Below are 22,124 nucleotides of genomic sequence, written 5' to 3'. Positions count from 1 at the left end.
GTCGACTCCCACGTCTCCCCGCACTGCGCGGTCAGCCTCAAAACACGCTTCTGTTCAGAGGCCGAGTTTCACAGGCTCTTGGGCGAAGCGGTCAACCTGCCAGCAGGCCAGGCCTTCCGTGGCCGAGGCCTGAGGGATGCGCAAGCACGTTCTCGGGCGGGTCTGTCCGAGAGAGACCGACCCTCCGCCAGCCCCTCCGCCAGAGCCGCCTCGGAGTCCTGGACCGCGCGTGGAGTGCTTTGACGTGCGGCCAGCGGCTAAGGAGAGAGCTTGGCCCGTGGCCCCCTGGGCTGTCCGGAGGAGTGTCAGTCCGGGACGGAACGCCAGCCCGGGACACCTCCGGGAAGGCCTGCCCTTGGGCGGGCACGCTGCCCCTGAAACCGCGCGAGGGAGACCATTGCCACCAGGTCCCGGAGCGGCCCAGAGGTCAGCGTGGGGGCGGGGGCGGCAGGCGGGAGACCGTGTGTGTCTCTGAGTCCCAAAGGCCCGGGGCGCGCAGACGCCCCCGCGCCGCGGACGCCCAGGGACGACAGCAGAGCCCCGCGTGCTTGCGTAAAGAGGTGTATTTCACAGTGGGAGCGGCTGTGCGCCACAGAGGTCACGGCGAACCTTCCCCGGAGCAAACGCTCAAACGCGCGGCCCTCGGAGACGCGGACTCGCACGTCCCTGGGGGCGGCGGCCACGCTCTGCTTCCTGCCCCTCGGCTCTCGGAGGAGGGCAGCGCTCGGGTCAGCGGACGGAACGGACGGCTGGCTTCTTGGGCATCTGCCGCTTCTTCCTTTCTTCCAGCAAGGAGATGACGTTCTAGGCCAACAACAAGGACAGGGGGGTGTGACCCGAGGGCCCGGGTGTGTTTTTCTGAGCACTACGTGCGATAGGAGCCTGGAGAGGCGGAAGGAGCAGCCCACCTGTCTGTCAAACACCCTGGCCATCTCCAGGACGCCTTTGCCGAACTGGAGGAGGAAACAGCGGGGACGGCGTTACCCACGTGCGCTCTCTTCTCCCGGGGGAACAGCTCGGGAGGGCCCTCGCGCCCCTCACCTCGTTCTTCACGCTCGCGTCCGCCCCTTTGTCTAGAAGTAACTGGACCAACTCCTCGTGATTGTTCAGCACGGCCACCTGAGAAGCAGGCACAGAAGCCGGGCGAGTGGGCGCGGCCCTCTGCAGAGCCCCCCCTCCTCCAGGCGGCAGCAGCGAGGTGTCCCTGAGCTGGCAGGTCCGGGGGGGCGGGGGGGCACCGGCATCCTCAGAGCGGGGGCCACTGTGGCATTGCCAGATGGGCCTGTGTGCCGTCGCCCTGCAGCGAGGACGACTGTGGGGAACGGCAAGAGGACCCTGCCCCGCCCCGGCGGAGACGACCCGGGACACGCGAGGCCGGAGGGCGCAGCACAGACGGCAGCGCCCTCGCCGAGTTCACAGGTCTGTTTGGACCCCCCCCCCCCGTGGCCTTGGGGACGGGGTGGGCGATTCCGAAAGAAGGAGCTGTAACACAGACCACAGAAATAGGGTGCTGACGCCGTCCTGCCCGCAGGGAGAGGCCGGTGGGGAAGCACAGGGGACCGAAACCCACCGGCCCGTGGACAGAGAGCCCTCGCCGGGGGCCCCCGCACCACGGGCCCCCCCCACCGCCGGGCGAAGCCTACCATCAGCGGCGTCTTCCCGTCCTTGTCCCTCACATTCACGTCCGCCCCACCTTCGATGAGCAGGGAGGCCACCCGCTGGTCGCCCGAGACGGCGGACACTCTCATGAGGGGGGTCCAGCCGGAGCCAGTGTCCACAGCGTCCACCTGTGAGGAGGCCGCAGGGACGGGGCGCCATCCGGCTCCTGTTCCTGAACGGCGGTCGCCAGAGGCTCTCCCGGGACCCCCACTGCCCCGACCGCCCCCCCAGCTGAGGGCGGCCTTTCTGGGCTGGGGGGGGGGCGAGCAGGTGTGCTAACTGAACTCACACTCACACCCATGCAGGGAGAAGCGGCGGGAGGGCCCCCTTAGCGGGTGCTGCGGCGCCCCGGGACCCCCCCCCCCCCCCGAGGGGACTCTCGGCCACAGTTTATTCTCGCGGCAAGGGGCAGGGGGCGGGGGTAGGAGAGCGAAGCAGACACAATCGCCTCACTCCAGGCCCCCGGGGACCGCCTCGCTCAGCCCCGCCTGCCTGCCTGGCCTCACCGGCTGCCTAAATAAACGCCCTTTTGCTTGCTCTGAAATAGCTCTGTTAACCGCTGTCATCGTGTCTGGGGCCAGACAGCAACGTAGGCACGCCCCTTACACCTGTCCGTACACGCTCATTTTAAGGGGGAGCCCTACAGGGAAACACAGAGGGGGCGACCAGATCCGTGACACGAGTCCTGGCCCGGAGAGCCAGCTGACCCCGTGCTCTCGCCCGACACTGGACACTGTCCACCTGGCCATCGGAGGCCGTTGCCCACGACTGACACGACACTGAGGGCCCCGTCGGGGGCTGCGAAGGACGCGGAGTAGGAGGAGAGGAAGTACATGCTGCCGCCTCGGGGCCCCAGAAGGACCCCACCGGTCCGGGAAGGGGGCCCCCGGGTGGGCAAACGCCCACGCACGGGACGGACACACACCCCTCGTTCCAGGGGCAGACTGGCTCGGGGCACCCGCAGCCTTAGCAACGCATCAGAGTGGAGCCCCGGGGACGCCAGGAGGTCCTGGGGGCGTCTCAGGTTATTCGTGTGCGGGAGATTTCCCGCCACAGTCTCTTCAGGGTTTGTGGCTCTTTCTCGTGCAAACAACAAATAACCCAGGGGCAGCAAGTTTCAACGTATTTAAATAACAATCGAAAAATCACTGCGCACTACTCAGTGCTTTTTACACAGTCTCCAGCTCGCGTTCACACACATTCCCTCCCTCGGTCCCGAGGGTCGGGCCGGAGTCGGCGCCTCTATCCTGGGTGTATAAACGGTGAGAGCTCCCTGAGCTCCCGCAGCTCTGGGGGCACAGAAACGGCTCCCACATGGGTCAGCCCCTCTCAGCGTGCAAATCCTGTGCTCGGGAACGGGGGGGGGGGCTGGCGACGCCCCAGTTTGCTCCAGGTCCCCCCCCCACGGACCTCCAAAGCATTCATGGCCACCCGCCACGGAGGCGCTCACACTGACACCGCCTACCCGCCACCCACTGGCCGCACACACCTGTTCTGCAGCCCCAGTGCCCCGGGAAGACGTGGGGTCGACCCCAGAGATGTGCGTTCCCATCCGACACCCCGAGAGCCGACACTTGCCGAACCCCCGTGTGTCAGTGTTCGAGGTGGGGGGCCGGCCCATTTCAGCCAAGGTCAAGGTCCGCCCCGTTGTCTCCTACAGACTTGACTTGGGTCAGAACCACGAGCTGAGCGCATCGCAAATCGCCACGCCAGTGCCACGTGGCTGTCTCTGCCACGCCAGGCTGCAGTGGCCCGGGCCCACGGGCCCAGCCTTCTGACCTCTGTGCACGTTTCTCAAAGGAAACAAGAAGTGCCGTGCAAAGGAACTGTCTCAGTGACCGAGGTCTTCCCTTCCAGGGCCCCTCCTCTCAGCCCTCGGGGTGGGGCGGCAGAGACTGTGAGAGCCCACGGCGCCAGCCTCACTGCCCCGCCACCGCACACCCCAGACCAGTGGGGACAAGTCCCCGAACGCCTTCCCGGAGACAGGGCTCTTCTCAGCCGCAGTCCATTTTCCGGGTCATCGCTCACCCTCTCAACGCCCCACGCCGTCTAACAGTCCTAGCCAGGGCGGCATCTGCTCATCGGTCCTTACTTCCATGCCTTGACATTTTTATTTCCCTTTGCAGTCTCGAACTGAAGCCCTCGGAATTGCCAGCAGTCACCATAACTGCGCCAATTCCAGGCCCCTGTCTCCAGGAGTCCCAGCTGCGCCTCCGCTGGCTAAGTCAGACCTGTGCTTCCGGACAGCGCGAACCCGGGAGCGGGCCGGCTGCCCGCTTCCAGAGGAGACGCTCAGGACTGGGATCTGCTCTGGCTGCAGTCGTGGGCTCTTCGGAAAGTTTCTGTAATGACGAACCTTTGAACAGCCCGACAGGGAGAACAAGCGAATTCTAAAGGCAACAGGAGCGACCAGAGCGGCCGAGGCTGCGGCTGCGAGAGCCCCCGGCATCTGCCTGTCTGCACCCTGGGGCAGTCCCGGGTGGAGACCCAGGAGAGCTCGGCCGACCGAGGGGCGGACAGGGAGTGGACTGGGCAGGTGAGGAGGATGGGACCAGGCATCGGCGGTCTCTCCTTCCTCCCACCTGAGATGAAACTGCAGGACAACCTGGAGCCTCACCATCAAGCCAGGTCTGCCATGACCTGCAGGAGCCTCCGGCTGGAAAGGCACAGAACATTCCCCGGCATCTCTGAGTTCAACCGACAGGCCCTGCACCCCTGGGCCACGCAGACGGAGTCTCGGGCCCTCACCGAGGCGTCCGAGGCGGGGGGCGGGGGGACGGAGGCGCCTACCTCGCAGCCGTCCCTGATCATCCACTCGATCACGCCGCAGTGACCCCCGTCTGCGGCCCAGTGCAGAGCCGTGCAGCCCCCCAGGTCTCTGGCCTTCCAAGAGGCGCCGTGTCTCCGGAGACACTTCACAACTTCCAGGTGCCCTGCGTAGCAGGCCAGCATCAGGCTGCAACAGACGGGGGAGGAGCGTTTGGCCACAAGCCCAGGGGTCCCACCTGCACCTGGTGACCAGGCCGGCAAGACGTGGCCCATCCGTCCTGCGGATTATCACTTGGCTGTAAAAGGCAGTGAAGCACTGATGACTCCTGTAAAACACTCTGACGAGTGGAAGGCGACAGAGGCAACATGCCACATACACATGGTTCCCGGTGCAGGGGCTGGCAGAGCAGGTCTATGGTGATACCGCTGTTGCCGTCACCGCGGCCTGCCTGCTCTTCTGCACGTGCACAGCTGGAGACCCGCTCCTGCCCAGGCCTGTCTGGGAGGGTCCAGAATGGGTGGGTCTCTGGACACAGGGAGCGGGTCCATAGTCGCCTCGGGCCGGGGCGGGGAGAGGAACGGGGAGAGACCGCTTCCTCCCAGGCTGGTGAAGCCAAAGCCAGCGCCCTGGGCGCAGACGGCGGAGGGGGCTGCACGGCGGGGCCGTAGAGTTTCAGACACTGAGACACACGTTTTAAAGGGGAAGATTTCATGGTACATGAATGACATCTCGACAAAAACCGATCACGGTAACGGAGTAAAACATGTGATTCTAAAGCACCCACCAGGCCACGGTGATACTCAAAACAGAGTAAGGAGCTGGTTTGATAGTTTGCTGTCCAAGAAGAGGCCTCTGTCCTTTCTCTAACATGACTACTGAAGAAGACAACCGTGCACTCCGCTGAGAGAGGGCGAGGTGCAGCCCCACCCCCGGCTGGTGAGGAGAAGCCCCTTCTCACAGAGGCCCGCCCGCCGACAAATGCAGAAGGCATCATGGGACTGGAAAGTCCCTTCTTTGCACTCTCGGGTCACCCGAGACGTTGGGGAAGTAGGTGGGACGATGACGTGGGTCCCGGCTTTAGGAGACCCGACTGGGGCACTGAGGGGTGGGAGGCTGGGCCGCCTGCCACGTTACTGGGAAGGAGTCAGGCGCCCCAGAAGCAAATAAAAATGCAAAGAGAAGCGAATGCGGCAAAATGCCAACGACCGGCAGACCGAGGAGGCGAGGATGCAGCTGTTCATTGAACACTGTTCTGTTGACTTCTCCGGACGTTCGAAATTCTCAAAGTAGCGAGTTGGGGTGTAGGGGAGGAAGGTCTCCCCAACAGGAAAGACAGTTCGTAGCAGAATAAGCTAAAAACTAATATAAAAATGTTTAGTCCTGCTAGTGATAAAAAAAATTAAAAGTTTCAAGTTTTCCACCAAGTCCCTGAGGAATTCATCCAACACCCAGCACAGGCCCAAGCCCAGGGCCCACGCGCCTGCGTCCCCATACAGGCCTTCCTCTCCTGAGACCCCCGAGAGGGCGGCCTGTCACCTGCCCCGGGGTCGGGGGCTTGCTGCGGGTGGGTACGGCCAAATTGCTTTCCAAAAAGTTACATGAGCTCACCTTCCTGCCAACCGTACCTGGAAGTGCGCACCGCGCTCACCCCAGACCAATACTCGTACCGTCTTCTGATGGACAGTGTCGTGGGTAGGCCGTTTTTAATTTTTTTATTACTCTCAGAGCTACACATCTGTCCTATTCATTTTAACTTATTCTGCTATGAATTGTCTTTTTGTGTAAACTGCTTTGTTCTACTGTGTATTTTAGAAAGGGGGGAAGGAAGTTAGAAAGAGAGGGAGAGAAACATCAATGTGTGGTTGCCTCTCACTCGCCCCCTACTGGGGACCTGGCCTGGCAACCCAGGCACATGCCCTGACTGGGAATCGAACCTGTGACCCTTTGGTTCGCAGGCTGGCGCTCAATCCACTGAGCCACACCAGCCAGGGCTGTAATTAAGTTTTTTTAAATGAGTAATGTATTCTTAATCTTCTCCTTAGCGATTTCTTGTAATCCTTTTGTCTTTCACATTATAAGATCGGATAGATACATGCCTATGTTTTCTAGTTGTTTTCTATGGTATCGATTTTTACATTTAATTCTTAATTCACCTGGAATTGTTTTTGTGCATGCTATAAAGGCCAGGATTCACCTTAATTTTTTTTCCTTCAAATAGCCTATTTTTTCAATATCTTCCTCATTGGTTTGCGTTATTCTCATCAACAGTACCCATTTCAATAAAATGATCAAATCTACTGTTTTAGATGCAAATGCACCATTTTCATTTCATGTTTAAATTTCCTCTATAACCACCATTACATACCCTTTCGATTTTCTAATTTTTTTTCTGTCTTAGATTTACAAGAAACTGGTCTATTTTATTACAGAGATTTTTAAGAGGTTTCACTCCCACTTCTCAATCTTTATTGTTTAATTAATCAATTTCTCCTGCTATTTTCATTCCTTCTCCTGCCTCTCAAGTTTTCTCACTTTTCATTTTCCTTTTTAAATCGATATTATTCTCTTTAGGACTTCTAGAGTTGATGGTTTAGTTCCACAATTACCTAAGAGCTCTGTGGAACACTAATGTTTCAATTTGCAAGTGGTTTTTAAACTGAGTATTCAAAATCTCTCTGGGCCTTGTGTCCAGGGAGCACGGGCAGCAGGCTGCTGGTTCAGCAATCGGCCAGTGTCCTGGAGAGAGCCTGGGCCCAGTGCTGGGGGGGGCGGGGGCAGCGCCACGTGACCAGCGCCGGCGTGAACTCCGCACTGCCTTCACTGTTCTCCCCAGGTGCCACGCACACAGAGCCGGGCACGCGGCAGACACCCAGTAAACACTGGTTGACTTAAGTAGTTAAACCTGATCACTAGCTCAGTCATCGTTTTTTAAGCCTTTCTCGAACATCCCTTCACCTCTGGAAGTTATGGTTTTGGGTAAGCTCCTCCTGTAAGGCACTCCGCCCGCTGCCCTGAGGGGGGTTCTCAGGTTGTGTCTCGTGATCACAGGGAGCGTCTTTGGAGACACTGGACCCCGAGGCAGGGAGAGCCCTCGGGGAGGCGCAAAGCGCCCAGGGGCACGCTGCCCGGTGCCCGGCACAGAGCCGGCGGCCACGGTGCTGGTATCCATCACTACCGAGTTCTCTGCGTGTGCTGGGCACCAGCCGGGGGAAGGTGCGTACACGTAACAGACGCCCCACGGACACCCCGCTGAGTGAAATGACGAGGGGACGAGTGAACGTTTTTTTGTCGTTCCATCTGGCCTTTGTGAGATGGTGCTTGACCTCCCCCACTGTCAGACAACCCCCCAAAACCACATCGCATCTTTGCAGTAAACGAGAACGGCTCTGGGCAAAGCCCAGGAACACGAGTCTGGGGGTATTTAGGGCCCATTCCCATCACCTACCTGTCCTTGCCACTCCCGTTCCTCAGGTTCACGTCCGTGCCATTGGAAATGAGGAGTTTCACGAGCCTGGGGGAAAGGATGTGGGTGGAGCTGGGTTGGGAGATTCCACTGGCCGAGCCGGGACCCACACCCAGCTCAGTGTGTGTCAGACACAGCTGCACCCGTTCCCCTGCCGTCCACGCGGGCCGCCGGCCGCTTTCAAGCCCAGGTGTTATTAGGCCGGAGAGCAGAAACCTGCCTCTCTGCACCAAAGAGAAGAAGAAAGGCTGCCCTGGCTGGTAGGGCTCTGTTGACTGGAGCTTCATCCTGTAACCCAAAAGTCGCAGGTTCGATTCCAGCCAGGGCACGTGCGTAGGTTGTGGGTTTGATCCCTGGGCCGTGCTTGGGCACAGGCAACAGCAGGCCCAGACTTGTATGACCCCTGGTACGGGTGCATCTGGGAGACAGCCCGCCGATGCCCCTCTCTCGCAAGGATGCTCCTCTCGCCCTCCTTCCTGTCTCCCCACTCCCTCCTTCTCCCCACTCCCTCCCTCTCCGAAAGCAGTGAGAAAAAATGTCCTGGGTGAGGATTAAAAAAAAAATGAGGTTTTACCCTTTACATAAATTATCCGCTGAAAACAAACTATACCACACAAACAAACCGGACCATCAAACCACAGTTCACTGTCAATTTAATGACCACTTTAAGTACATCTTCAAATGCCAGCACTGAATGAAAGTCAATTTCTTTTTTTTTTTCACAACGGCATTTTAGTTAAACTATAAATATGATTGAAAAATAAGCTATTAGTATTTAAGTCTATCTCCATGTGGAACAGAGAAAATAAAGTGTATCAGTGCAAATGATATCTCAGCAACCCATCAGGGAAGTTCATTTTCCAGAATTCATATCCCTCGCCTTCCTTTTTCTTTCTTTAAAGAAACTCAGATTCCAACAACCAGTTGTCTCAGGATACGTAAAATATAGTGTAACACGTAATTAAACAGCGACCCCTCTTCCTCGCCGTGTGATTAGACGTCCTTACATTCTCTCCTCCAGATCACGTACCTTGATGAGGAGCACGGCTGACTTTCTGCTCAACTGCTTTTTATAGGGCACGGTTTCGGAGAGAGAGAAAAAGGGGGTTCCCCCATCACCCTCTTCCTCCCCTCCACAGGCACCTTTGGGAGAAGGCCCCGCCAGCCCCCACAGGGCCGGCCCGCGGGGTGGCCCACCTGGTGTACCCTTTCTGCGCCGCCACCATCAGCGCCGTGAAGCCCAGCTTATTGGGGACATCCACCTTCACGTTGCTTGGGAAGAACAAGAGAGGAGGTTAGCGTGCTGGGCGCGGCTCCCCGGAGATCAGCAGCGGGCGTCTCCTGCGGGGCCCGGGGGGGCGGGGGGGGGCGCTAAAATGGTTCCTTTTACTAAAAAAATCCCAATTCCTTCTGGGCCATGACATTTGTCTTGTCCTGGGCTGCCCTGCCGGATATTTTAAAAGACTCAAATTCACAAGCACAGGAGAGGAGATTGCTGTCATTTCACTTCAAAGAGGCGTCCCCTACCGCTCGAAACCATTCTGCGAGCCAATAAAATGCTCCTCGGGGAGCAGAGCCCCCTCCGTGGGCGAGGACACCATCTCCACGCCCGCCCTCCGCTCCGGGGGACCGGAGCCTCCATGGCGGCCGCCCTGGCTCTCCCCCCCCCCGACCCCCACGTCCCCCACGGGCGTGCAGGCCCGCTCCCCACGGAGAAAGCAGGGCCCTTGCACACCAGCCTGGCAGCTTTGACGTTTTGTGGGAACCCTCTCTTCCCCAAAGTGCGGAGCCCCAGTTCACACACAAACTGTCTTCCAAGGCACTCAAAACGACCGGTTCAGAAAGAATCCATGCGACCCGGCGGGAAAAAAGGCAGGAAATCTTTCCACCTGGCACGGGCGACGTGGGTGGGCCCAGGGAGCCTGGTGCTGGGTGAAGTCAGCCGGTCAGAGAAGGACAACACCGCGTGATTCCACCCCGACGTGGGATCTCCTGAACAGAACGAACCCACCGGCGACACGGAGACAGACTCAGAGATACAGGGAACGGGCTGGGCAGGCATTTCTGAAGAGCCAGGAGCTCTTTCTGGGACGATACGGGGACGCCCAGACGCGTAACCTCCTCTTTCGGCTTGTGTTAGTCACCAAGGAGCGCACCGGGCACGCGGCTCGGTCATCGGGTTCGCCAGCCGCACCGGACGTCCCCGGGGCACCCGGGCTCGAGTTTGCAGCCAGTGCCGAGGGCCTGGGAACCCCTCAGGGGACGCAGTAAAATAAAGCGGCACCCTGCGTTTCTCTGCGCTCCGTGGGCACGGACGATTAAACCTAAGAAGTTCAAAGGGCAGAGTCCTCTCACCCTCCTTGGAGCATGCGAACCAGCAGATCCTCGTCATTCATGTTGACCGCCCGATGGAAGTACTCGCTGCTCACGGGTTCTCCTGCGGGAAGGGGGCGGAAGGAAGTCATACCCAACGCACGGCGGGGTCCGGCCCGGTAACGCTCCTGTTTTATCACACAATCTCGCCTTACGAGATCGTCGGCGTGTAATTCTGCAACACGGTAACATCCCACTCGCGCACAGCAGAGGACACTTTAGGGGAAATGTTCAAATTGAAACTCTAAGTTGGGACACCCCTATTATCCCCCTACGCGCCAACCACACTCAGACGGGCGTTACTTCCGCCGGACCCTGGGGAAGGGAGGTCCGCCCCAGCCCCTCCCCCTCCCCCTCTGGCGCACGTGGAGGTTTGGGTTTGCCTCCGAGGGGGCACCGGGCTGGTCCGGCAAGGGCACCCCCATCTCCCATCCGAGGCCGCCTTGTCCTGAAGAGCACCTTGCTTTCACTTACTGGGAGAAGAACCACTTAGGTCGTCCTAAAGTCTTTGGGACGTTTTCAAATTGTAAACGTGTGGCTTCTGGAATGTGAAGTCACATTCGAAAATCACCCTCTTGGATGTCGTTAAGACTCAATGACTGTCTCCGGCGTGCGAGGGAGAGCTCCCCGACTGCCCCAGCACGCTGCGGTTTTCTCGGCCAGCGGCCAGCGTCTCTTACACGGCTCCCCGAGCAGCAAATGGAAACAAAACGGGCCGCTCTAGCGTTTGAGAGCCCAGTGTTCGGTCTCCCCGGGACCGGGACACTCACACCGGCCCTGTCTCCCCTGAGCCTGTGGGGCCCAGGGGTCCCACCCCACCCAGAGAGGCGGGGCGTGGCGAGAAAGCCCGGACGGGGGCGAGAACCCGCCAAGTAGGGCGGAGCGAGGAGCCGGAGCCCGGGAAAGAGCGCGGAGCCGGGGGAGGGGCCGGAAGGGGCCGGAAGGGGGGCGCTCCCTCGGGCGGGGGAGGGGCCTCTGCGAGGAAGGGGGCGGGGCCGAGGGGCCCGCATGGGCGGAGCGTGCGGGTGCAGGGGCGCAAGACGGAAGCCCGTCTCTCAAAACCTTTATGGCGAGGCTCCGTTTGTTTCCCGTTCCGTGACGGTCTGATTTTTAAGTAATTACGCTCAAGCTGAACGATATAATAAAGTGAGGGTCTTAGAACCTCACCGGGCCCGTCGCAAGCACCCAGCACGTGTCTGCTGCCGAGGGGACGGTCGGGGGCCAGCAGCCGCCCTTGTCCGCTGCAGCCCACCGGCCACTTCTGCCTCCCACGCTCAGCATACAGACCCGACCCCCACGGGCATGGGGCCGATTACGCCTCACTGTAGTCATCTTCGAGGCCTCACGTATTCATTCAACAAACGCTTACTAAACCTTCGCACTGAGGTCCCGGAGGGAATGGGTCAGCCCCGTGTCTCCCGCTTGCTGCTCGCGGTGCAGTGCCCACTTTCCGCCTGTTATTATTCTGAACCCCAAAGGACACGTCCCGGCACTGCAGCCTGGACTGCCTCCTGGGGCTCAGTGCACCCCTGAACCGCCTCTGGCAGTCTGGCCTGCAGGGGTCCACCGGCCTCACCTGCCCACCAGATGGGAAATACAAGCCGTACTCCTGCTCCATCTGGAGGAAAAGCTCTCCAGATGGAGCCCCGGGCCCAGGAGCCACGGTCCTCCCGGTTTCCCCAGAGGACCTCGGCTGGGCAAAGTGCAGACTGGGGGGCAGGGGGTGGGGGGCGGAAGGAGGAGGGATCGCCATCAGTGAGCCGGGACCGATAACCTCTCTCCTTTTCGGAAAAAACTCATTTCAGCCAAGTGAAAAATGTTTTGAAATAACAATTTTGTCTGCGAGAGCTTGCCAATGTCCTAAAGATTTTTTTAGCCACGTTATACTTCCTTTTCATCATTCCGCGCATATTTGTAGACCAAGGGCTTTAAATAAAAATATCACGATGAACTCTCAAAAGGCCGTGCCCACGCTGTCCCCGGCCTTCCGAGGGAGGTCGCGCCCAGCCCGGTGGTTCCGCTGGGGGCTGTGGAGAAGGGCAGAGGTTCCCTTCCAAAGGCATTTGGTAAAGTCTGATGGCGTTTTGGGTTGTCACCACTGAAGGGTAGGTGCTACTGGCACTGAGCAAATAAGGGCCAGGGACGCCGCAGGACAGCCGCCAGCGTCCACAGAGCCGAGGGGGAGAGCCTGGGCGAGAGCAGAGGGGAGGCGGAGGGACCGAGTCGGCAACTGCCCCCCCCCACCCCGCAGTTCAGGGGACAACGCAACCAGCAGCAGCCCCCTCCCCACTCGCTGCCCGGGAAGGAGGGGAGGAGGGGAGGGCGTGGCGGCGGGAGAGTCTCTTCACCGCCAAGCAGCCCCCACTTCAGGGACTCGCCAACTGTCGCTGCTGCTAAAAATACAGGGAATCTGCCCTGGCTGGCGTAGCTCAGTGGATGGAGCGCGGGCTGCGAACCAAAGTATCGCAGGTTCGATTCCCAGTCAGGGCACATGCCTGGGTTGCAGGCCACGGCCCCCAGCAGGCCCACATTGATGTTTCTCTCTCTCTCTCTTTCTCCCTCCCTTCCCTCTCTAAAAATAAATAAATAAATAAAATCTTTAAAAAAATAAAAAAATGAAAATAAATAAAAATACGAGGAATCTGCCTAAAATCCGCTGGAGGGATGGGGGAAGTTCCCTTACTCTCTGGGCTCCGTTTCGGAGTCTGGCGTCCTTGTGGAAACCCTACCGACTGCAGCTGCGTCCAGGACCTCACACGAGGGTCCTCATGTCCTCCTTCAGCCCACAGCCCCGGGAGCCAGAGAGGCCCAGCAGGTTGCTCTCGGTCACCCAGGCAGACCTCGCCCGGCCACACGCCCCCCTGGGGTGCGTGGTGTGCGTGGAGGCGGTGAGCCAGTCACCACACGCTTCCACTCCCACGAAGGGTTGAATGCAGCCGACATCGGGAATAAGCAACTGTGACGCCCCCACCCCCCGCACCCCCGGCGAAGTGTTCAGGGAAACAGGTGCCTAAGCCCAGAAGGCTTCGGAGAAGCGCTGACTTCTTGGGGTTTGGAAGGAAGGGGGTAAAAGCACACGCGGCAGCGTGCCAGCACGCTGAGGCACGCACCACGCCCAGCGCCCGCGCCCGTCTGCCCCGGCGGCCAGCACGGTGCTGCCCCCCAACCCGTGGGACCACTCTCCGGCGCGTCCCGCCCAGGAAGCCCCACGTGTGCGAGTGCTGGGACACGAAACAAGTTCGTTCTGTGCTCGGGAGCTGGGGGCCGTGCGTGGCCAGGCGCAGGGCCTGTGGATGCCAGGGTGTCGTCTACATAAACCTGTCACCTCCTCCAGCTCCCGCAGGAGGGGATAATCAGGCTCTCGTCACCTATTCTGAGCACCAAGGGACAGCTCCAGGAGGAGAGGGGTTCAGCAGAGCTGGTCATCACCCTGGCTCACTGGGTTCCAGCAAAAAGCAGCGGCGACAGTGACCGCCGCTCGGGGCACGGCAGCTCCTTCCCAGAGGTGCCTGGCTGACCCCTCGCAGCCGCGGGAGGGGAGGGGGTGCAGAGGTGGGCGGGGACGGGCCGAGGCACGGAACCGTCCCCATGTTTTCATGGGCTTGACAGAGCGACAGGACAGAAAGGGCTCTTGTTCGCAGAGCAGGGCAGGTCCTCCCGCTCCCGGCACCGGGGGAGAGGCGGGAAGAGCAGAGGAAACTCCGGGGAACCCCAACGCCGCACGGCTCCCGCCCCCGCGCCCCCCGAGACTCTGTGGGCCTGGCCCGAGGGATGGCCATCGGTCCGAGCATGTGGATGCAAGAGAGGCAGGATCCGCCTTTGCTCTCCGCCGCTTACCCCGAGGGTGGCCTTTACCGATGTGGACCTGAGGCTGCCTGTGGGAAGGCAGTCACGGGGGCTCGCCGGGAGGACCACACAAGGGGACCACCATTCCCGGGAGGGGCGAGGGTGGGGTGGCCTTTGGGAGCCCCACGCGGGTCCTGTGAGAGGCTCGGTTAACTGCAGAAGGCATCACCCCCAGGCTGTAACGGGGCGATAACACCTCGCTCGGTGGAAGCTAGGTCTCCACTAACGGCGGTGAATGAGTGATGAGCTCATCGGAGAAGGGATTTGCCGATGAACAAGCGGTTTTTCTTTCTTTGTAAGGGCCCGGCTGATTAAAATTGCACGCCTCATTTAAGCAAGCGTCCGCGTGCTTTACCTGGGAAAAAAAGGCTGAGCGTTCTTCATGCAAACAAAGCGCGTGATTCGTGAAAACACTTTCAAACTGCCTGCACACGATCCACCCGCAGAAGCCCGTCCACCGTTTCGTGTCACATGCACACTTTTAGTTCTCTGCGTAGCACGCGCTGCCTCCCGAAGAGCGTCCGCCGTCGGCACCGTAACCGCAACAACAGGTGAGGGGGCGGCAGCCGGCGGGAGTGAGGGCCCCCGGGCCGAGAGCGCATCCCTCGCGCTGTGGCCTGACGGCGGGGAGCCCGGCGGCGCCCCGGGTCGGCCCCAGAAGCCCCGTCCCCATCGTGCCCTTGTCCCCGCAGGAGGTCCCGTCTCACTGCCCGTGGAAGCTTCAGGACGCAGGGACACATGTCCTGGGCCCCTGGAGCAGCGGCCTCCCGGAAGCCAGCCTGGCGAGGACACGGCCCACCCGGCCCCACTTGGCTCTTGTTAGCTGCCAGACGGGCCGACGGTGGCTCTGCAGTGACTCCGGCAGGAAGCCTGCGGGACGGTGCCCGGCGTGGCTGTGGTGCTGGGGCGGCGGTGGCCACCTGGGGCTCACCACGGTCCACCCCTCGCTAGTTCACCCGCACCCCGAAGGTCAGGGGGACCCTCCCAGCTGCCGTGAGGGTGAGCGGAGGAAGTCAGGGCCCGCCCTGGTCCTCTCGGTTCTGCCTCGGGCCTTCCCTTTCCCCGCCTGTCCATCCCCCCGCCCCTGAGGAGCAGGCTAGACAAGACTGGCCTGTTCCCCCCATCCCCAGCAGCACACAGCAGGCGGCAGACTCCATAAAGCAAGACACAGGAGGCGCACTAGAGGAGGTGACACACGGAGGCTGTGTGCCGGGGGGGACCGAGGGGCAGGCGGGGGAGGGGAAGCCACGCGGGGGCTGGCCTTGAGCTGAGCTCTGCGTGGAGCAGGCTCAGCAGACGGGGTAGGGGAAGGGCTGCCGGTGGGGCACGCCCCAGAGCAAGGGGCAGAGGCGTGCGGGGGTGGCCTGGGGGTGGCTGGGGACAGCAGGAGGACAGGGGGGAGCTGGAAGGCGGCCTGAGAGGGCACCCAGCCCGGGACTCCCCAGTGCCAGCCTCTCCCCATCTTGCTGCCCGTCCTGCCACGCCACCTGAGTGGCACGTGCTCCGTGTCCTGAGTGAGGCGGCCACGCTTTTGCACCAACTGTGCACCCTGGGCAGTGGGGGCACAGACCAGCTCTGACTGTTGCACAAACTGACGTCCCAGATGACGGCCAGGCCCCGCCCGGGCCCGGGGCCGTCACGGTGTTGGAAAGTGGCATTGGCTCCGCCCCCAGAAGCGCACACAAACCGCAGGCTGCTGCGCCCCCCACCCTGCTTGCCGTCTGCTGGCGTCTTTAGATCACGGAGCTCTCGCGGGGTCGGCATACTCACTGGTCGTCGACACTGAGACCGCTGGGCTGTACTCATAGTCGCCGGAGGGGCTGGTCACCTTCAGCCGAAACCGGTACAGGGTCCGGGGCTCCAGGCCTTCCACGACGTGCTTCGTGGCGTATCCCCTGGACGGGAGGACACACACGGGACAGCAGGGGCTGAGCCGGCGTCCCCTGACAGGCGTGGGGAGGGGAGGCGCGGGTGCACTGGGAACGCCGGCTTCCCCGGCGCGGGTCTGAGCTCCCATGCCAGGCGGTGAGGGCCTTGATCGCAGAGGACACGCCTCTCGTGGCACCTCCGTGCCTCCCTGTGCAGTACCAGCTGAGGCCTCAGGACCCGGCGAGGTCCGGCTTCTGCGCCCTCAGAAGCTGGCACCAAGGAAGTTCGTTCAACTTCCCACGGGAGGGCGAGGCCGCCTGGTGGGGGGGACTCACCATGAGACGCCCGGCAGCGGAGGGAGGGGAAGAAGCCGGGTCCACCCCGCCGGCGGCCCCAGCCGCCCCAGCAGAGGCAGCAGACACTGGGGCACACCGTTGGGGTCCTCCAGGCCCGGCCAAGGCCACGGGGAGCAGAGACGTGCCAGCCCCACCTGCCCAAACCACTGACTCATGGAACACGCACAACAGTGTTTTACCCCAAATTTGAGGGTGCTCTGGTAGGCGGCAGCAGATAAACGAGGCATCATGTATCGACAAAAAAGAAACCATGAGAAAGACGGTGAAGAAACGATGCCAACGACATTTGAATTAAGAAACCACGGCACAGAGACGTGTTAAAAATAGATATAAATGCACTCACCCTAAAAGTAAAAGCTCTAAAACAAAGATCAACGTGCAGGAAAACTGAATGGGCTAAAACATAGAGACTTTAACATCTGAACTCCACCAGCTTGGCGCCCTTCGTCCCTGGGCGGGCGGGCGGGCCTCATCGCCGCGAGCCCGGGCCACGGCCACGGCCGCCCGACGCACAGACGCCGAGCCCCCAGCGGCCTGGGGCAGGGAAAAGGCCTCGAGGGGCTCACTGAGAACCCGCTACCCAGGTCTCAGTGCTAGGTGTCAAGGTTTAACACAGCTCTGGACCAAAACATAACCAGAAGGGCCCCCATAAAAGCCAGTACCCTGCAATATCAGGAGATCGCCCTGAAACCAGCAGCTCCTCCGTGACCCCTGGAGGGGAGAACTGCTCTAGAATACAGATGTTACTCAGCGCCTCTGGGGGGGCGGGGGGGCGAGGGGGTGGAGGCTCCCACCACAGTTACAGGGATGGCAGTGCGGAGAAAGCCGGGCACAGCAGGGGACACGAGGGACCCTTGGGCCCCTACAGTGACTGCAGCACAGAGGCGGGCGGCCAGCGGGGCCGTCCACCGAGCCTTGGGGGGGCTCCACCTACCCCACCCGGGGGCAGCCGCGTGGAGAACGAAGGAGTCTAACTCCTAACTTATAGAGTTGGAGGAGTTAACGTCCAACTCCCTCCGCGATGGAGGAAACTGTACAGTTTCGGGGGAGCGTGCCTTCTTTCTGTCACCAGTCGATAAGCAAATATTTGACGCGGAGCTGAGCAAACACAGAGTACGATGCACTAAGGACCGACGCCCCGGGACAGTCGTTACCAGCCTCCCCTCCGAGCCCCGCCCCCAGCGCCTGCCCCAGGAACCCCCCCTCCTGCACCGGCATTCCCGACACCCCGCCCCGAGCTCCTGCCGCACCTGCCCTCTCCCTGCCTCCGTCACTCTCACTGCTCAGGCCCCACCCGACCTGCGGCCGCCTGCACCCGCGGAAGACTGGACGGCTGGTCCGGAGTATTAGCCCCGCCCACCCCGAGAGTCTGTGCGCCTCCCCTGTTGCCGGCAGACGCAGCCGGGGGACTTGCTGGGGGTGATGAAGCAGCCGCAGAAGGGACAAGTGTCATTCTGCATAGAAGACTCAGGAAACGCCGGGCCACGCCCTCGTCCCCCGAGGCCACAAGGACGGACCCCCCTGAGGCAGAGCCCCCTCCCTCCCCTCCTGCAGCAGCCTGGGTGGGGGGCAGGGAAGACGCGCAGACCGCAGCCAAGCTGCGGGCGGGCAGCGAGCCCCGAGGGTCGGATGCTGGTTCCCAACACGGCGCACCGCATGCCCACTCTCTGTCTCAGCTCCCGTTCCCCATTTCCACGCCACAGGGTGGGGGGGGGGGTCCTCTTTGTCCAGCGCTGCGTCTGGCGCAGAGGACAGTCTCCTCGGTAACACGCGCAGAGAGAACGAATCACATGCGCGGTCCGGCCACCAGTTCTCCCAGGGACTCCGGGACAGGGCAGACAGGCAGGCGGGGGCGAAGCTGACTTGGACGGGACAGAGGAGGGGGCAGGGGCCAGCGCGGCCAAACAGGGAAACAGCCCAACGCTCCTGTGGACAAAGTCAAGGCCCAGGCGCAGGGTCAGGCAGTAAGTAGGTCCCCGGGCGCGTTCTGCTCGGAGGTGAGAGACAAGAGAGGCGGGTGTGGACGGGGGTGCCCGATGTCCGTCTAAGGAGCTGGGCCTTCATCCTCAGGGCGTCGGAGACCCACCGAAGACAACTCACCAGGAGGAAGAATGAAAAGGCAATGGGTGGAGCACGGCAGAGCACGGGGATGGAGGGAAACGCCCACTTCGTTCAAGCAGCCACAGTGCTGGGCAGCCGAGGGCCTGAGGACACCGCAAAGCCCCGGTCGGAGTAGGGCGCTGGCTCCTCGTCGGGGGTGATGCCACCATGGGGGGGGGGGGGGGCGGCGCACAGAGAGGTTCGGGAAGGGAGGATGCCCAGAACTCTGTGACAGCTGGGAGGAGGCCCGAGTCAGAGGCCAGCCGGCTGGCAGGCGCCGCGGGCAGGAGCCGGCCAGCCAGGAAGGGGCTCTTCAGCCCGCGATCCCAAGGCGGGCAGGTGCTCTAGACAAAAAAAAATCTCGTCAGAGAAAGGCACTGGCTGGTGCTAAGGACAGCTGGAGCGAGGGATGGAGGTTAACACAGTCTCATCCTGCCACCTAGTGGCCGGGTTTGCATCACTCGATTCCCTGGCGCAGGTGCCCAGAGCACCTGCCCGGCCCGGAGCCTCACCGCGGCCCCCCCAAAGGCCGGGTCAGCACCCCATTGCGCCCCCACGGACAGCACTCAGGTCTCCACGGGAAAACAAAGCAACGCCAACAGAAACACAGGGTCGCTTTGCAATACGGCCGTTAAAGGGAAGAAATAAGAGTTGGAATGGAGACTAAGAAAAAAATGACGGATTTATTCCTGCTGCATCCTCGTATTTATCCCTGCAGCGGACAGCCTGCGGGGCTGCGGGGCCCCGACACCGCCCAGGAGCTGGGGCAGCCGGGGCGAGGGCGGAAAGCAAGCAGCGGGACTCCGGTCTGCCTGCCGCTGGGTGCGAATGCCGGGTCGGGGGACGGGAAACAAACGAGGTGAACCCGTCCCCTCGGAGCTCAACGTCAGGAGGCGTGGAAACAAGGTCCGGGGAGAAGGAGGGCCACTTGCAATGGCCCTTTGGGGGGAGGGGGAGCACCTCTCTGACGGGCACCGGCCCTGTGAAGCCAGAAGGAAATGTGTTCGAGGTCAAGGCAACAAGGAAGACCTGCCGTGGGACCGGTGTGGCCTGACCGAGACAGAGGGGCAGTGGGCTGTTTGCAGGGAGTTAGTTAACAAGGGTCTGGCAGTGGGGCTTGAGGTCGGCGAGCTGCCCCGGGGAGACATGCGGGACCCCAGCCCACCTCTGCAGACGGAACGGCCTGATGGGACCCTCGCCTGATTGCATCAAAGTCTCCTTTACCCTGCCTCTATGTTTCAGAGTGTTTGAATACACCATTAGAACATTTCAGAAGCCAAGGAAGCTCCCAAAGGTACAGGAGGTTTAATTCCAAGGTTACTGCTAAAGCTATTTTGCAAAAAAAATCATTATCTAGAAAAAGCAGGAATGCAACCAAGGCTGGCTTATTCTCTTCTTTCATCTCAAAACGAGTCTCTTGCAAGACACTAGAACCCAGCCCAGCCACTCAGGAAACCAAAGGACCGTGTTCAGCGGCTCAGCGTTGCACCTACGTGTAAATGACACCATAGGTGTGCATCTTGGGGTCTTCCTCCTCGATGGAGAAGCGGGACCACTGCTCCTGAGGCCCTCGGCGTGGCGCCCACTGCTCCGGGTCCCAGTACAGCTCGATGCTGTGGTGCGTCACCTTGCCCACCACGGGCGGGTGAGGCCTCAGGGACGGCGTGGCTCCTGGAAAAAGAACGGTGCAGGTTTCAGGACCCCCTGGCCACACGGGAGAGAGGCCAGCTGGGTGCGTGACCGCTGCTGGGGGTCAGCCCTGCCTCCCTGCCCCTCGGGCGTCCACGCGAGCATCCCCTCCCCCGCCCCGTGACTTGGAGGACGTCTAAACAGCTGGTGTGAGGGACACTCGGCTGACGCCATGGTGAGCTACCACATTCTTCAACGAGCCAGTGGCCTCGCCCCCATTAGTACCAGCCCCCTCACTCGGGGACCCCCCTCCCTAAAGGCCAGTTCACGTAGCAGACTGGGCAGGCCGCTCCCTGAGCTGGTGACACTCAGGTGGCTGCGAGGACCCTGCAGAGAACTGGCTGGCGGACAAAGACAAGAGACGAGCACTTGGGCCGGTCCGAGTGTGCGACGCTCGGAGGAGAGACGGGTGGGTGTCTATATTCTGTGTCCACAGTCCTCCCAGACCCGTCAAGAGGAGTCCCCGAGGCTGACCACCAAACAGGCACAAGGCGAGCAGAGCTCAAAACTGCACAACCAGAACAACCACCATATCGTCAAAGAGGTGTTCGTGTCCCCCGGTGGCCACAGAGATTGATAGCAGCGGGGTGTCACTTAGCCCCCCAAAATAAACTTCAGATCTAAAGTGCATGTGTACTGTGTGTACACACTGTGTGTGACTTCTCATTATAAAAAATGTTCAAGTGTGTAAAAAGGTAGAACGCCTGGCTGGACACTCACAACACGTCCCAACTCTCGGAAGTGGCAGTGCGGGCCGAGCCCACGCACACTCTGGTGGTCGGGCACTACGTGGGGTGCAGCTTCTGTAGAAAGCAGCGACTCGGCCTCTACGAAGGTTAGAAGGTGCGCGCCCTCCTCCGCAGCCCCCCCACCCCCGGCAGCCCCTCCTGCCGGGTCCAGAACGCCGGCGCACGGAGGGACATGTGCACACACAAAGGTTTCTACTGTTCCCGGCAACTCACAGCAGAAACAAAGATAAAAAACCCTGACTAAGGGAATGGTCCGACAAAGGATGGCACGTCCGCAGCGTGGACTATTTATTACGCAGGGTTTGCGAGATGAACCTGCTGTACACTGGACGCCTGGAAAGGTTTCCAGGAGACATTGCTGAAGGAGAAGTTGAGACGCAGAGAAAATTCGGAATAGCCCATTCTGGGGAAAGCCGGCCAGGGGCACAGCACAGCTGCCCCGAGTCACACGCGGACGGTGGTGGTTTCATGTACTTGTTCCACCTCTCCGCCCAGAGTTTGAGTTCCCCGAGAGCCGGGCTCGTATCTTACACTTCTTTTAAAACCTGAGCCTTTCCCTCTGCCTCTCAGGCCTCGAAAGTGTCACGGATCCACCACGCAGGTTACTGGGACAGAGAGGAGCTTGTTTGTGCTTCCCTGATGCCTCCAGCAGCTGCCCCCGCTCCTGCAGCCCCGCCCCACCCCCAGCGGGAGGAGACAGGGCTGCCCTGGCCCCGGCCGCCCCTGGCCAGGAGGGCCAACGAGGGCCACAAACCCCCTTCACGTTCAGACCCCAGAGCCACACGGGGCCGCCTGCGAGCCCGAGTTCGCCAACTTCATTTTCCCGACACGACGAAATGCGTCGTCGCATCACACGGAACTGGGGGAACGTGACTTTGAACACGTAGGCGGAAACTGAGTCAAAAATACTTCCCTCGGAGAGTTTTGTACTAACTGAGCAACCGGTCGGGCCGTGCGAGCGCCAGAAACGGTGTTGGCCGCGAATGCGTCCTGGAGAGGGAGCAGTTCAGCCACAACAGCCTCGTAGCGGAGACAGCCTCTCCACACACACGACAGAGGGCAGCTAACGCGAGCTTGACTCCAAACGGTCACACTGCTTTCGTAAAATGGGGTCCCACCAAACCCTAACAGATGAAAGGGCCAGGACCTGTCGGAAATAACCACCAGTAAACACAGCGAAGAAAACCTCCGAACTTTCTGCTAATCCACAAGGGGGGAATTAAAATAACTGCGAGGCTCCATCTCGCCGG

General features: G+C 61.1%; 1 protein-coding gene across 1 annotated transcript; it reads right to left on the bottom strand.

The window, feature by feature from the left end:
- Positions 1-729: 729 nt before the first annotated feature.
- FANK1 (fibronectin type III and ankyrin repeat domains 1) lies at positions 730-22,116 on the bottom strand. The gene is made up of 11 exons (XM_045854356.1): positions 22,104-22,116; positions 19,930-20,107; positions 15,882-16,006; positions 10,248-10,329; positions 9,090-9,164; positions 7,875-7,940; positions 4,450-4,615; positions 1,644-1,787; positions 1,042-1,119; positions 909-953; positions 730-804 (listed from the first exon to the last, which is right to left on the bottom strand). Exons 1-11 carry the CDS (start codon positions 22,114-22,116, stop codon positions 730-732), a joined length of 1,047 nt encoding a protein of 348 aa, XP_045710312.1.
- Positions 22,117-22,124: the final 8 nt, after the last annotated feature.

This window comes from Phyllostomus hastatus, unplaced genomic scaffold (genome assembly GCF_019186645.2).
Source record: "Phyllostomus hastatus isolate PE091 unplaced genomic scaffold, TTU_PhHast_1.1 phas_scaffold_1066, whole genome shotgun sequence".
Taxonomy (NCBI): Eukaryota; Metazoa; Chordata; class Mammalia; order Chiroptera; family Phyllostomidae; genus Phyllostomus; species Phyllostomus hastatus.
This window is presented reverse-complemented; position numbering and strand designations above follow the sequence as displayed.